We start from the raw sequence: 16,940 nt of genomic DNA on the forward strand, positions 1-16,940 counted from the left end.
AAGAATAGTGACTTTTTTTAAATGTCACATAAGTTACCAGCACAGGTAGTCGTTTATCAGGTTTCTCGTGGTAGGCTGATCCAGAAGATTAAGATGCATGGGATCCATGGTGACTTGGCTGCGTGGATTCAGAATTGGCTTCCCACAGAAGGCAAAAGGTAGCGGTGGAAGGTCGTTTCTCAGGCTGGAGGTCCGTGACTAGTGGCATTCCATAGGGATCTGTACTGTACTGGGACCTCTGTTGTTTGTGATTTATATAAATGACTTGGATGAAAATGTAGATGAGTGGGTTAGTAAGTTTTCAGATGATTCAAAGATCAGTGTTGTTGTGAATAGTGTAGAAGGTTGTCAAAGGTTACAGCAGGATATAGATCAGTTGCAGCTATGGGCAGAGAAATGACAGATGGAGTTTAATCCATGTGAGTGAGGTGCTGCACTTTGGGAGACCAAATGTTTAGGAAAAGTATACAGTTAATGGCAGGACCTTGAACAACATTGATGTACAGACGGATCTTGGGGTTCAATTCCACAGCTCCCTGAAAGTGGCCACGCAAGTAGATAAGGTGATAAAGAAGGCCTATGGCATGCTTGCCTTTATTGGTCGGGGAATTGAGTATAAGAGTCAGGATGTCATGTTGCAGCTTTATAAGACTTTGGTTAGGCCACACTTAGAGGACTGAGTTCATTTCTGGGTGGCACATCATAGAAAGGATGTGGACGCTTTGGATAGGGTGCAGAAGAGGTGTACCAGGATGCCGCCGGGATCAGAGAGTATGAACTACAAGGAGAGGCTAGAAAAACTTGGGTTGTTTTCTTTGGAGCAGCAGAGGCTGAGGGGAGATTTGATAGAAGTCTATAAAAATATGCGATGCATAGATAGGGTTGATAGTTAGAATCTTTTTCTCACAGTTGAAATGTCTAAAACTAGGGAGCGTGCATTTAAGGGGAGAGGGAAAAAGTTCAAAAGAGACGAAAAGGGCAAGTTTTTTTTTAAACACAAAGAGTGGTAGGAGTCTGGAATGCGCTTCCAGGGGTGATGGTGGAGGTAGATACAGTAGGGGCGTTTAAGAGACTTTTAGATAAATGCATGAATATGCAAGGAATGGAGGGATGTAGACCAAAGGCAGACAGAAGGGATTAGTTTAATTTTGAGTCATGATCAGCACATCATGGGCCGAAGGGCCCTTTCCTGTGCTGTACAGTTTTATGCTTTATGGTCTAGGTGTCATTTCTGTGGAGTTTTTTTCTATCTATTTGTACTAGCAGGATTGAATGATTAAGAACTGATGATAATCTCATCATAATTATAAAATGCCAATAACTTACAATTTTCCTGGGTCAGCAAATTGCATAATTAATTTACAAATTCAGGTGCAACTTGAGTGCGAGCTGTAATTTATACAAAAGTGGAACTCAAAGACAACAACACAATTAAAAAGGATCATGGGAGTATGGGATAAGAATACAGAAAGCTCTGAGCGACTCAAAATGCAGCCGCAGACAAAAATGAACGGAAACAGAACTTGGACACGTAGCAATAGGTTTCCTGACAATGACTGCGATTGGCAACACTGGCTCTACTTGAAGTAAAGATGGTGTGATATGAGGTAATACAAAGATGGTCACTTCTACACCAATCCATGGCACCATCCAAGATGTCTATACTGCTAAATGCTTTCTAGGAATTGAGGATGACTTGACATCACAGCCGATGGTTGGTCTTTGCAGCTGGCTTTCTGCTGCCTTAGGGCTTGTGGAGGGCAGTCTGTGAGTATTGTGTGTACTGCCTGCGAGTACAGTTGGTGACTTGTAGAGATGACATTTTCCTCTCAGCTCTCGTGTCTCTTGCTTTCTGCAGTGGCATGCAAATTATGCAACTTGGGAATTAGTTAGTTGCCCCTTTTTTGTGCCATTGAAGGTCCATAACTACCTGTGCATTCTTTCCTAACCAGCATGATAAAATAAAACACAAGTAAATAATCAGTACAAGCAAAAAAAAATTAAAACCTTTAATCAGTCCATGACAAAGATGGTATTAACAATCTTGAGCTGTTACAGCAGGCAGGAAGAAAACTGTCAGTATAATGGCAGATTTTTATTTTAAGTGGTTCACACGGTGGATTTTTCTTAAATCAATTATGTGTTTATACTGAATTAGTTTGGACATGTGACAGTTGGAAAATGTCATCTTCGATATCAATGACAAATTCTCGTGCAAGAGACAAGCATGTTAAATTGTGGGAAAATTCAATGATTGAAGATAATATGTACGGAAAAAATGACCTTCCTTTAAAAAGGTAAATGAGGGCAGTAGGATTTACAAAGGCCTTTGGAAGGCAAAGTCAACTACGTCCATAAGAAAATGAAATGAACATATGGAGTCTTGGCTTATGCTTCTTGGCATTTCATTTAAAATGGGATCTTCTGCTTTGCATAACATATATCCAGATGGCCAAATTTCTGGAACACTTACAAATTTTCACATAAAAATATTTATAGAGGTGAATCTAAATATTAAATCTCTCCAATAAATAATTTTATAAAGGTTGCTCAAGAACCCAAGAAGCATTGATTATCTTGCAAAACAAATCTGTTGAAGATGGTGTTTCATGAATGAAAGATATCCATAATTTGATATTTCAGGTAATTGTGAGGAGAGCACATCATAAAAATCACGAAATGGATAAACAAAAAAATACGCTTGCCAGGCCAGAAATCAGAAAGAGGAAGCAGATTTTCAGAGGAGCTGTTATCTATCATACTAACTAGGCAGTGAGCATTGACAGGCTACCTGATGACTGGAAGGATCACAGCTGAGCTGAACACTGCCTTTCTCTTTCCTCAACATAAAAACATAGAAAATAGGAGAAGTAGAGCATTCAGTGCTTCCAGTCTGCTCTATCATTCAGTATGATCATGGCTGATCATCCAACTCAGTACCCTGTTCCTTCTTTCTCCCTATACCCTTTGATCCCTTTAGTCCTAAGGGCTACTTCTAGCTTCTTCTTCAAAATATTCAATGATTTGGCCTCAACCACTTATGTGGCAGAGAATTCCACAGGCTCGTCACTCTCTCAGTGAAGAAATTTCTCATTTTTCTCCTGAATGGCCTACCCAGTATTCTTAGCCTATGACCTTCCGTGCATCAGAAACACCTTTCCAGCATTTAGACGGTCTAGTCTCATTAGAATTTTATCAGTTTGTAGTAAACATCCTTTATTCTTCTAACAGACTTGAAAGACCTTAATATGAATGAAATATAGTTTGGTTGGAAGAAAAAAATATATGAACACAGCTTTTAAGAAGGGAATGTTTCCTTTAAAAATTGAATATGGAAAACATTAACATGATGCATTTTTATTGAAAGACTCTTCATATGTTTCTAAAAGTGGGCAGGTTTTATAAATTATGTATCATACATTGATTCAAAGGTCATCATCCCTGAACAGCACGGCATTTACAAACTACTCTGCTTTCCAAGTGCTGTCATGACCGTTCAGCAATCAAGCAATAAGATTTACAGCCAAGTAAGGGAATTGTTTTGCATATTTTGTATATACTTGGACCATGGTTATCGTCAATTTGCCTATCATATTATTCTGTCAGGATCCCTCAAAATCTTCAGTAGAAAACAGAGAAAAAGACCTAGATTCAAATAATGGTTAACAGCTAACACCGTGTAGCAATTTCATGGGATAAAGAAAGTCCATAGATCTACCATACACCACAGGAATGAAATTTAACATTGGTGAGGGGGTGTGTCTCACCCAGTGGTGGAAGTCTGATGGAATTAAATGGCCACACAGGCACTCAAGTGGCACTGAATCCGGTATCCTCCAGCAATTAGCAATTAAGCAATCTCCTCCCTTCTGGTGTCAGCAGTGGAGTGGCAGGGTGCAGGCATCCTCAGGCAGCACATACAATCTGTCAATCGCAGACATAACCTCTTTCTTTTAATCAAAGCAGTAATGTCCCCAAGTACTCTCCAAAAGTGGTCAACAGAATTCTTTCCCCCTGAGCAGTGAAGGGACAGTTAATGAATACATTCAATACAGATTTTTAATCTACTTGACTGTCAACAGTAATTTGGCATTGGGGATGGGGTGGGGGTTGAAAAGTGGTCCTGAGTCACAACCAGATCAGCCACGACTGATAGCAACCAACTAACAGCCAAGTGCATATCAGAGTAGGCCCGAGGAATCAAATGGCCTAGATTTACCCTATATCTTGTATAGGGAAATGTTGCATTATTCAGTCCCCATCTGCTACCATTAACAGGTAATCTAGTTCACCCAGAGCGTCCAAATGAGCTTCTTTGTGTCCTATAGCATTACATTATTCCTTGATATTTATCCCCTGAACCTTCAATGCTGTTCCCAACTAAATACTTTTAAAGGTATTTTAAAAAAGAACGGAAGTTCGTCAACACAACGACTGCTTTTACCCCACATTTAATTTCTTAATTTCTTGTTTTACTTCGTTAGCGAAATCTATGCTCATTTTCCCCAAGCCACACAGCCCTTCCCCAAAATCAGAAGGGACTTTATTTAAAAGGACACTGGAAGATTCACCATCGTGGGGCAAGGAAAAGAGACAACTCTACTTCCACAGAGATAGTAAGAAGTGCCGATGCTGGAGTCTGAGATAACACAGTGTGAAGCTGGAGGAACACAGCAGGCCAGGCAGCATCAGAGGAGCAGGAAAGCTGATGTTTCGGGTCAGGACCCTTCTTCAGAAATGTGTGCACCTGGGGTTGTCAGTTGTAAGTTAATGGAAGACACCTTTTCTTTAGTTTCGTGCATTAATTACAAATGTTTAGCCAACATTGATTTCAGTTTGTTTGTCACAGTAAATATCTTAAAACGTGAAGTCTTGATGTACAATTCATATATTGGCCTATGGCAAGTTTCTATCTCTTTTTATAAAGTTATTGGTCCCTATGAGGACTTTAACAACATTCACAAGTTTGCACAGCCTCAACTATAGAGTTCCATCTGAAAATAAAACTGTGCTTGCAAATTCAAAGCAACAGGTCATAAAATTATGTACCCTTTACAATACATCAGCCTAATTAATAATATATCCAACGCATAAAATTTTAACAGGCAGTTGAGTATATCCCATCAGACAATATTCGTGGAAATTTAAATCCTTCAACTGCTGACTGGAATAAAAACGTATATTTTTTTAAATGTGGGACCTTTCAACTCTGAAGTTCCTTCCCAGTGAAAGACAGTTATGCATGTTTTCAATTATTTTCATAAGGAGCATTATGTAAAATATGTACTATATATTGGAATGTAATAGAGGAAATGAAGACTAATTGTTTCTTAATATCTTTTTGACTTTCTTATTCCTTGCTTCAAACAAATGCAAGTGCTAGACTCCATGTGTTTTACAGTGACTGGGTCAACAAATTAATAAACCCTGATGTTGCTGGAATTTGCTGCCAGGAAGGCCTTTGTTTGGCTCAAACCAACTTACAATGGAACAGCGTGGAATGTTAACTTTGCGCTCTGTTGCCTGTCCCCAATGATACCAAGGCAGAATGCTTGTACCCTCCGTATGTGTGGTGGAACCATTTCAACCAAGCTGCTGTTGACTGCGATAAGAAATCAATCAGGTTATAGCCTGTAGTACAGGCTTGGAGAATGGCAGCAGCATCAGAACTGCAGTGTGTATATTGTAACAAAAAAACTGCAGCTCTTCAAATGACCGACATGATATTAAAGTGCTTCTCGCAAGCAACTGAGCATTTTTGTAATTGTGGCATTGACACCCCTGCAACCCTACAATCCTGATATCAGAGGAAAAGGTGTACAATCCAGCAGTTACAATTACTATCAGCAATGCCCTGCTCTTAAGGATGTGTTACTGCGTTCAGTTTATGTCATCAGGATCTTCAAAGGCAGGGTTGCAAAATAAATGGACTAAACAGGAGCTACAAATCCACAAAAGCAGCTGGGTATTTTTTTATATAAATGAAAAGGTTTATAAAATTTGAGACTGGTCACTTGGTTCGGAACAGCCAGCTCAGCAAAATTGACAGTTCACCCCAACTGGGAGCACATAATTACTTCCAATGTTGGCATATATCATTGTATCATAAGAAAGAGTATCAGATGAATGTGATTGTGTAATAGCGAAAATAAAATTAATGCCTGTAATACATACCTCATCTGGGAAGAGGTGCAACCTTTGCATCATGGTTCTTCGTTGCAGATTCTTGGGCAGCATTCCGTAGATAGCCAGTTTTACAATCTGTAATGAAAATACACCACTGAAATTCCAACCAGTTTACTAATTACAACTGTTCATGGGAGAGTTAATCAAAACCTAACAACTGTAACATCTCAAGATCAAAAAGAAGTCTTGAAAATAAATTTGCTCAGGTGAACACAATGGTTTTACAAAGTTTACCGTATTTGGATTTAATTATGTTGGCATATGAACACATTAAACAAGGCTAGCTTACCCTCATTTCACACATTCACATGCTCTGCTGTGTCGTGTATTGTTCTGTCAGATTATGTTAACAACAGATTTTAGATTAAAAGGTAATCATTTTATGACTTAAGGTAGATGGGAGCAAGGATACAAGCTCCTGAAAAGTAAACAAAAAGGCCGTAGTTACATCCTTCGGTAAACTCGTTTTGTTGCTCTCCCTATTTTGCTTATATCAGCATGTGATGGTATAGAATTTTCATTGAGATAGTAGGAACTGCCAATGCTGGAGAATCTGAGATAACAAGGTGTAGAGCTGGATGAACACAGCAGGCCAAGCAGCATCAGAGGAGCAGGAAGGCTGACGTTTCGGGTCGAGACCCTTCTTCAGAAAAATTTTCATAGTCTGTTTATGCTTTGATACTTGATTGATAATTCAGCAAAAGTTGCACACTTTCTGTCTAAAATTTTAAAGGCTTCATAGCATTTTTATTTTTCTTAAATTATAAAAAACAAAGCTTATTTGGGATGTTTATGATTGGAGAAAAAGACCTCTGGATTTCAAAGCTCATGTATACAATAAAGGATTACTTATCCCAAAAAAACACTCCAATTACAATTTTTAAAAATTGCACTGAATTGACTTCACAAAAGTAATCGTACGTGGCACTACATCAGTTTGTGCTTCCCTCATTTTCCCTTTAAAATTCATAATGATTAAAAGTGATACAGAGTTCATAAAGAATTTAATGGTTCAATGTAAAACAACACTTCCGTTTGAACGAGTGAAGTGTTGACATATTACCAAAAGTACTTTCAGCTGAAATAATAGAATTAGCAAGAGTTTAGTTTGTTGTACAATTGGAGAGTCAGAACAGAATGGAAGACTAGATGGAAATGCTTCAAGAGACTGAAGAACACAAATCAAAAATGCCAGAATGAGTAACTAGACGAAGATTGACAGTGCACATATTTCCTCGGTTATTGTTCAAATTCTTTGACTCATTGAGACAGGATACCATTGGAGAATGAATGAAGAGGCGAACAAACGGATGCCGGCAATGATTGAACCACTTAGCAGCCCACCTAATGGCTGAGGTGTGGACCTTCTGCCAGATGTGAAAGGCTAACTCATCAGATGCTTCACAAATGCAGACTGACTGAGTGCTTCCGGCACTCTGAAATATTTTTTCTTTTGTCAATAATACTAAAGACTGCAAGGGATTTAAAGAAAATAAATCAATAGAATTTAAACATAAAATAATTGAAAATCAAAAATTACAAAAATCTCCATCTTTTTTAATTATTTTAATCTTGCATGATTTTTATATCTGTTATGTTAAATGAAAAGGGAAGAACTCATATCTTCCTGCTGACTAACTACAATGTTGACCTATTCAGAGCCAACTTGTTATAAGACAAGAGGATAAAATCAGTGCCCGTGGCCCAGACTTCTACCAACAAATCACTCAATATCTCATGAAAACAGTCAACTTGGAATAAATCTAATCACAGAGGAAAATATACACAAATAAAAGGTTACAAGACATAGAACAAATATCCACAGGTTTTGGCTGAAGAATGTTCGTGGGAACTTACTGATGGATATTAAAAATTTCTTTTCTAAAGTATTCTTACATCAGGTTACAATTTAGATAATGTTTTAACTTTGATGTTCTTATTTTCTGTGAGGAATTACACCCTAGTTTTACTACCACTGAAAGATGGTGTTCATGGCTATTAAAAGGCCCCAAGGGTGTCAAGGGCTTACATTCTAAAAATTACTTACAAATATCACATTTAATCTTTAAAAGTAAAGGCAAAATAAAAACAAAGGAATAGTTAAAGATTCTTTTCTAATTTGTGCTATGCTGTGATTAACATGAACCAGCAGACAGCTAAACCCTCCTACATGCCACCATGCTCTCAAAAGTGTGACATTTATTGTGAGGCACGAAATTAACCTTAGATTTGTCTGTCATAACCCTGATAATCAAACAGAAATGCATTTATTTCCATAAGTTAATTTTAAAAATACACAGTATTAAATGCACGAACCCAAAAAAAATCTGTGATTGCTTTGCCTTTATATCAGGGGATTTTATGATGAACACTTTGAACTAGGATTAATATATTAATTCTTCTAGCGGTTAGTTGATCCACAATAGCTTTGGAAACATCTCTTCTTCTGTGACAAGTGCAATCCTGATCATGAGGGCTTTATTCACAAAGTAAAAAAAAAACTATCACACACTGACTAATCTATTAAAATCTTGAACTTTTGTATTGAAACTCTATAAACATTAATGATGTATGTCGCTTTTAACTGTGCACATAATGTACACAAACTGAAATATCTTATTATAATTCAATTTAATTTTGTCTCCTGTCACTTTGGCTATAATTTATGTAAGCAGACAACACAAGAGGAGTCAGTTGCCCTTTCCATCGGCAGAAAGGAGCTTTTCTCAACAGTCCTACTGAAATGAAGGAACTTAATTATATTGAGGATTATGGAGTAAGAAACAATATATACTAATGTTTGATGCTATTGCACATTAGTGCAAGAATGTGGCAATCTACAGAAATACTAAACAGTGCAACTGTTCAGCATCTATCCAATAATGAAAAGATAAAGCTCTGGCATTGACAACTGCTTCTTGCTTAATTTATGGGACATTACAGGAGCGAGGATCATTGGCTTAGCAAGTTTCTGGAGTGCATCTTGGGGCAAGTATATACAGCTGTCACTGTGTGTCAGTGGTTGAAGAAGTCAACACTTAACAAACTGGAGGGTTGTCAAGTCAAATTGGTTGCTTTGCTCCAGATGGTAGTGACCTTCTTTAGTGTTTTTGGACTTGCGGTCATTCAGACAAGTTAACAGCATTTCATCATACTCCTAACTTGTACTTTGTAAATGGGGGATGGATGCTGGAGAGGAAATGAATTACTCACTGCAGTATTCCCGTCCCCTGACTTGCCCTCATAACCATAATGCTTATTGCACGGTCCAGTTGAAGTTCTAGTCAACAGTATTTCCAAGGATATTTGATGGTGAAAATCGAGTGACAGGAATACAGCTGAATGTCAAGGACAGATATTTAGAGTTTCTCTATTTGGAGGGAGTCATTATCTGGCACTAGTGTGACACAGAAGGTATCTGCCACTCATCAGAGCAAGCTTAAATGTTTTTCTGATCTTGTTACATGTGGACAGAGACTGCTTCAGTGATTCTTGCTTCAGTGTTTTTTAAACATATCCAGGACAATGTGAGTCATGCAGCGTTGGCTGCCAAATGGTTTTCTGTTGTGGCTAGATCACTGCTTATAATTTTTACGATGGTCTTATGTCAAAGTGAAGAACAGAGTGCTCACAAAATACATGACCCGTAAAGAACATTTTCACATTCCAGTGATGGATATATGGAAACAGCGCACCCAACTGCCCAGTTTCAGATGGCAAGTGCAAGTAAATGGCTTTAACATATAATTGAAGAGATCTAGGCTATCATGCTTGGATAGTTTGCAAGTAACAGGGTGTAAATTCATGCATATTAAATAAATAAGTTACATGGCTGTCTCACTGCTATGTTTATACTGAAGGGCTTTTCTATACCAAAAACAGTATGACAAACTGCTTTTCTATCCACTCTATCCCTCGTGCTTTGTCCTTTCAATAGTTTAACATATTGCTTCTACAATAAAACAGAATTGTTGGAGAAACTCTGCAGGTGTGGAAGTAACTGCGGAGAGAGGAAACAGAGATAACGTTTCTATTCCAGTGACCTTTCTTCAGAACTCTTCCCTTTTCTTTGATGCTTCTAGTTCTGAAGAAGAGTGACAGCATCTGAAACATTAGTTCTGTTTTCTCTCCACAGATGCTGCCAGACCTGCTGAGTATCTCCAGCAATTTCTGTTTTTATGGAGTTTTTTTTTTTAATTCACTTGTGGGACATGGGCATTGCTGGTTGGCCAGCGTTTATCGACCATCCCAAGTTGCCCTTGAGAAGGTGGTGATGTGCTGCCTTCTTGAACTGCTGCAGTCCACCTGCTGTGGGTTGATCCACAATGCCATTAGACAGCAAATTCCAGGATTTTGACCCAGCAACAGTGAAGGAACAATGATATATTTCCAAGTTAGGGTGGTGAGTGGCTTGGAGGGAAACTTGCAGGTGGTTGTGTTCCCACATAACTGCTCCCTTGTTCTTCCAGATCAAAGTGTCGTGGATTTGGAAGGTGTTGTCTAAGGATCTTTGGTGAATTTCTGCAGTGCATCTTGTAGATAGAACACACTGCAGCTACTGAGTGTTGGTGGTAAAGAGAGTGGCTACAATTAAACAGGCTGTTTTGTCCTGCAAGGTGTTGAGCTTTTTGAGTCTTGTTGGAGCTGCACCCACTCAGCCAAGTGGGGAGTATTCCATCACACACCTGTGTAGCATGAATATTACTTGCCACTTGTCAGCCCAAGCTTGGACACTGTTCAGATCTTGTTGCATTTGAACACTGACTGCTTCAGTATCTGAGGAGTCACCGATGGTGCTGAACATTGCGCGATCATTGGCGAACATTCCCACTCTGACGTTATGATGGAAGGAAGGTCATTGATAAAGCAGCTGAAAATGGTTGGGCCTAGGACACTACCCTGAGGAGCTCCTGCAGAGATGTCCTGGAGCTGAGATGACTGACCTCCAACAATCACAATCATCAGCCTATGGGCGAGGTATAACTCCAACCAACAGACAATTTGCCCCCGATATCACTGATTTCAGTTTTGCTAGGGTTCCTTGATGCCACACTTAGCCAAATGCGGCCTTCATGTTAGGGGCTGTCACTCTCACCTTACCTCACCTCTGGAATTTAGCTGTTTTGTCCATGTTTGAACCAAGCCCGAAACAAGGTATTGGCAGAACTCAAATTGGGCATCACGGAGCTGGTTATTGCTGAGCAGGTGCTGCTTGACAGCATTGTTGTGGTCACCTTCCATCTCTTTACTGACAGTCAAGAGTAAATTAATGGGGTGGTAACTGACCAGGTTGGATTTGCCTTGGTTTTTTTGTACAGGACATACCTGGGCAATTTTCCACATTGTCAGGTATATGCCAGTGTTGTAACTGTACTGGAACAGCTTGGCTAGGGGAGCAGCAAGTTCTGGGGCACAAGTCTTCAGTACTATTGCCGGAATGATGTCTTTGCCGCCTTTGTAGTATCCAATGTCCACAACCATTTCTTGATATCACTTGGAATGAATCAAATTGACTGAAGACCGGTATCTATAATGCTGGGGACCAGTGGCAGAGGCCAAGATGGATTATCCAGTTGGCACTACTGGGTGAAGATTGCTGCGAATGCTTCAGTCTTATCTTTTGCACTGATGTATTGGGCTCTTCCATTGTTTAGGACAGGGATTTTTGTGGACTCTCCTCTTCCAGTGAGTTATTTAATTGTCCACCACCATTCACAACTGAATGTGGCAGGGCTGCAGAGCTTCGATCTGATCCATTGGTTGCGAAATCGCTTAGCTCTATCTATCACTTGCAGCTTAAGCTGTTTGGCATGCAAGTAATCCTGTTTGGTAGCTTCACCAGGTTGACACTTCACTTTTAGGCATGCCTAGTGCTGTTCTTAACATTTTCTCCTGCACTCTCCATTGAACCAGGATTGATCCCCTGGCTTGATGGCAATGATTTCCTTCCCTGAAAAAAATTAGTGAGCCAGTAGGGTTTTTCCAACAATCGACAATGATTTCTTAACCATCAGTAGATTCTTAATTCCAGATTTTTTAAATAAAAAATTGAATTCAAATTCCACCATTTGCCATGGTGGGGTTTGAACTCAGGTCTCCAGAACAATAGCTGAGTTTTTGGACCAATAGTCTAGCTATAATACCACTAGGCCATCACCTTCCCACCATACATATGTGTTCCCTGGATTTCAGACAGTTGTTGGATGATTTGATCAAAGTTTTCAAAACTTAAGGGAAACAGGTAGGGTAGAAACACTTCTAGAAAATACCTGAACATAAACTGTATTCATCAGCTGGGCAAGCCAGGACTACAGGAGAAAATTAGAGCCAGGCTTTTTGGGAGTGAAGCAAAGAAACACAAGAGGGTGGCAGAAGCTTGAATCACTTCTGTAAATTGCTACTGATGCAACATCAGTTCTTACTCATAAAACTGAAATTGCTATATTTTGGTTCTGCAAAGATTTTAAAGGATATGGTCCAACTAAGGTATGCAGATTTCAATTGTGTGTCCCTTATTGCAACAAGCAAAATCATTTGTTTAGTAAACACACTAACGTAGCATTCTTATAATGTGAATCTACAGTGAGTTTTGGCAGGCAATTTGTTCTTGATGGGTACCTCTTCGAGAACAACCCTTTATTTAGCTGTTATCCACGCATTCACGGCCAACAGGGAAGTTACTGAACTGCAATCAGAAATGTTGGCCGTTTTACTACTCTTAACCCAGGGATACACAACTTAACACCACCAGTTAATTGACTCAGCAGAAGCCAAAGACTGAATCTGGAATTCTCCTGGCCTACATGGCTCAGAATCCAATTACATAGTGTCTTCCATCTGCAAACAAATTGACAAAGTTCCTACCCACTGTCTCTTTAGGGTACAAGGTTTTGCAGCTCTCAAAACACCACCTTTTTTCCCATGTTACACTTGATATAGCACTGTATTCTCTGTGTGGTTATATAACAGCTTTATAAAAGTAACAACATTGTGATACTGCCTCTTTATTTAAAATATCACTTGAAGAAAGTACATTGATATAAAGTTTGACTCAAGGATAAAATGTATTGCAAAGACATCAATCTACTTACTGCCGTGGGGTCCTTCTGGTGTAATTGGGCAGCTGTCACTTGCTTAAACCCACCAGGATAACTGTAATTAAAATTGCACTTTAAATTTCCAATCTATTCCATTCTCGCATTCAAACCTTAAGTAACTCACAATTTTAGCTTTCTGTAATATTAATTTAGACCTTCGTCATAAAATGATACTGCCAAGGCTCAATAAAGTAGGACGGAAATGAAGTAAGAGGAGGTAGTCAGGGAGTACCAACATTAGGTGTCAAAATGCCTCGGATGCTGGAGGAAGCGAATACTGAGGAAATCTGTTTGGTAGTTATAGAGAGAGATGTGTGGTGGAGGCAGCTTCAATCTTTGTCTTCACAGGGGAGTTAGGTAATTGTATAAACAGAAAAGACTTGAAGGCCAGGGGAAAAGAGAAGGATACTGGGGCTAGGTAAGTCACTTTTACAAACAGTCAGCACAAACATGGCTGGATAAATAGCCTCCTCCTGTACCGTAAACTGTAACCTTTATTTGATTTTACTAAATTTCTACTTACCCACTATGAGAGGAATACACTTTCTGTTCCCATTTATTTCCAGAGAACGCAACGTGCCTTGTATTCATCACTACAACATGGTCTCCACAGTCACCTGAAAATAAGGTCAGTTCATTATTCAGTCAGAAATGGTCATTCTATTAGGCTTTTTTCTGCGACAAAACAACTGAGACAGAGGCGTTATACAGAGATTGAGGTTAAGACATATTGCTGGCACCAACTAAAATCTTGGCTCTATAGTGTCATTATTTGTCCAAAAATTCTTTTGCAGCAAATCAGATGTTCTTTGAAGAAAAATACACATATAATCTGGCCTTTGAGAGAATAAAAATTTGAAACCAGGACTCCCGAAAACCACAACAATTTGAAGTTGTAACTTTCATAGGAAAAGTTGGGTTCACATTTGCAAAGATTTCCTGAGCCTAAGTGATTACAATCATTTTTCCTGCTACTGGTAAAATCAAAATGAATATTCTAAAGCCATGCAATGTTTAAGCTTTGAAAGAACTTGGTTTGCCTCAGCTTTAAGACTAATTAGGTAAATAATCAACACAGTCATCCTGCTAAACAGATAAATCATGGATTATCTGAATTTCCATTATACCCAAAGCATGTACACACAATAAAACCAGCAATCCCTGGTCAGGATTTATAGGGAGAATTTAACCTAGGAGAACATGAAGACTGTTACTGGATCTATGCAGTCAGTAAGTCAACAGGTCACTTACTGTAATGCATCTTTCCTAACATAAATATATATGAATACTCCAAATCAACTTTCTTAAACTTTTCATAGATTCTGTTCTAGCATGGAGTAAATGTGTCATGATAAGATATTAAAATACTTTTTTGACAGTGCAGTGATTGCACCTGCCTACCTGGGTATGAAGAGCCATTTCAGCTGGCACAAAGTAACCGATGCAAAGGTAAATGCATAAAACACCAACAGGCACTTAAAATTGGATTGACTTTAGAATGGCACTGTTTGCAGTCCATATAAATATAATTCCACATGTTTGTAGGCACCTGCTCACCAGTTTAGTATTTCAAGAGGCAAAATGAATAGAAAGTTTATAAAATCAGCAAGTAATTCATTTGCACGTATATGCTTGAAAAAGCAGTGTTTAGTAATTCACAATTGTTTAATAAGATCAAAACCCATATCAACCTGTAACCCAAAGTTATCAGTCATGAGAGAACTTTTACCTCCACAATTGACTAAAAGCCTTTATCCTTTCACTGAAATCACCTTCTAAATCAACAAATTACATTAAGAAAATGATTCCTCTACTAAGACAACAATTTACACTAAGAGACAAAAGTGGAAATTGCTGGAAAAGCTCAGCAGATCTGGCAGCATTTGTGGAGAGAAATCAGAGTTAACATTTTAGGTCAAGTGATCTTTCCTCAGAACAGTTGTGAAGAAGGGTCACTCGATTCAAAATGTTAACTCTGATTTCTTTCCACAGATGCTGCCAGACCTGATGAGCTTTTCCAGCAATTTCTGTTTTTGTCTCTGATTTACTGCATCTGCAGTTCTTTCGGTTTTTAAATTACACTAAGAAAAAGATTCCTTGGTAAAGAATGTTGTTAAAAGGCATATTTGGAAACTAATCAAAAAAACACTGAATGCCAGTGAAAGAAAAGCATATAGATGTGAAAATACCATTGCAGACCGGATGGCTGTAAAATGAACTCAATTCTTAGTTTTTTTTGGCTTTTGAAATGCATATAAAATTTTAAAGACATAAAATGCTGAGCTCTGTAGGCTGAACTCCAGTAGCCGCTAAATGCGGTTTGCCATTCAGGTATTTTCTGGTCACCTGCACAATAATTTAGCCACATGTACAGTTACAGGGCCAGTTGTAATAGTGGTAGTTGCAAGTCCTCAAGGAAGAAATTACTGCACAATGCCAGAAAACCCAGCACCCAAGATTTCATGGAACAGTGGAGACTTAAAGCACAGAAAGAGGCCATTTGGCCCATTATGTGCTGGGTCTTTGAAAGAACAATTACGTTTAGTCCTGTGCATTTGTATTCTTTCCATAATCCTGTAAATTTAACACCCTTGATCACTATCTAAAGTTTTTAAAAGTTATCTATGGAACCAGCTTTTGTCACCTTTTCAAGTAATGCATTCTGGATCCTGACAACTCTGAGTGAAAATATTCCTTCTCCTATCTCTCTAGATTTATTGCCAGTGACTTTTACATCTAAGCTTGCTGCTACTGACCTACTCACTAGATTGATTCCCAATCAAAACCCATTATCTTGGAAATATTAAACAGATTTTGACAAGACTTGTAACTCAGGTGTGGATGAGGGGTATGGAAATGAGTGATAGTTGGTCGTGTCTCTTGGTAGCTAGTTGGTGCTCATGTACCCTGATACCCTGTCTGATGTAGTGTCTGTGGCAGTCCTTACATGGGATTTTGTCAACAACAGGAAGACACAGCACACCTGGATACACTAGTCACCCTGCCATACATTGAGAACGTATCAGAGATGACCACCAGATTACACCAACCACTAAGTTTTGCGGTAGCACACAAACCCACAGCTACACTACGACAACTACTGACAAGAACAAAGGATCCCATACCCACAACTAACAGGGCCAATGTTAAATATAAAATCCCACGTAAGGACTGCCACAAACACTACATCAGACAGACTGGGAGAAAACTAGCTATCAGGGTACATCAGCACCAACTAGCTACCAAGAGACATGACCAACTATCACTCACTTCCATACACTTGGACAAAGAAGACCACCAATTTGATTAGGTAACCATCCTAAGACAAGCCAACCAAAGACATGCATGGGATTTCCTAGAGGCTTGGTACTCAACTCGGAACTCTATCAATAGACATGTGGAAATAGATCCCACATACCAACCACTACGAAGCAGAACCAGAGATAAGGCCAACCACATCAGGCCGGACCTATACAAATAACAAGCAAGGCAGGCCAACAACGCTTCATCGGAGGCGCACTGATGATGTTACCTAATATGGTGAAGAAACGTCTGCAAATCAACCTACCAGCTCAGCGAACAAATCAACAATCTCAACATCAAATAGGTCACCTTCTCTGTCCTAAGGACATCCATTTTAACTTTTCTACCCTATCC

The 16,940-nt window shown here is 39.0% G+C and overlaps 1 protein-coding gene across 3 annotated transcripts in view; it reads right to left on the reverse strand.

Moving 5' to 3' along the window:
• Window positions 1–16,940, reverse strand: part of mrpl13 (mitochondrial ribosomal protein L13) — an 86,036-nt gene that overhangs the window by 47,955 nt on the left and 21,141 nt on the right. For all 3 annotated transcript variants that reach the window (XM_048595523.1, XM_048595522.1, XM_020509623.2), the window contains exons 3-5: window positions 13,807–13,900; window positions 13,278–13,338; window positions 6,175–6,261 (exon numbers count right to left, since the gene is read on the reverse strand). In XM_048595523.1, coding sequence (XP_048451480.1) covers window positions 6,175–6,261; window positions 13,278–13,338; window positions 13,807–13,900 — 242 coding nt within the window. The remainder of the gene's footprint in view (window positions 1–6,174; window positions 6,262–13,277; window positions 13,339–13,806; window positions 13,901–16,940) is intronic.

Source organism: Rhincodon typus, chromosome 4, assembly GCF_021869965.1.
Source record: "Rhincodon typus isolate 14 chromosome 4, sRhiTyp1.1, whole genome shotgun sequence".
Taxonomy (NCBI): domain Eukaryota; kingdom Metazoa; phylum Chordata; class Chondrichthyes; order Orectolobiformes; family Rhincodontidae; genus Rhincodon; species Rhincodon typus.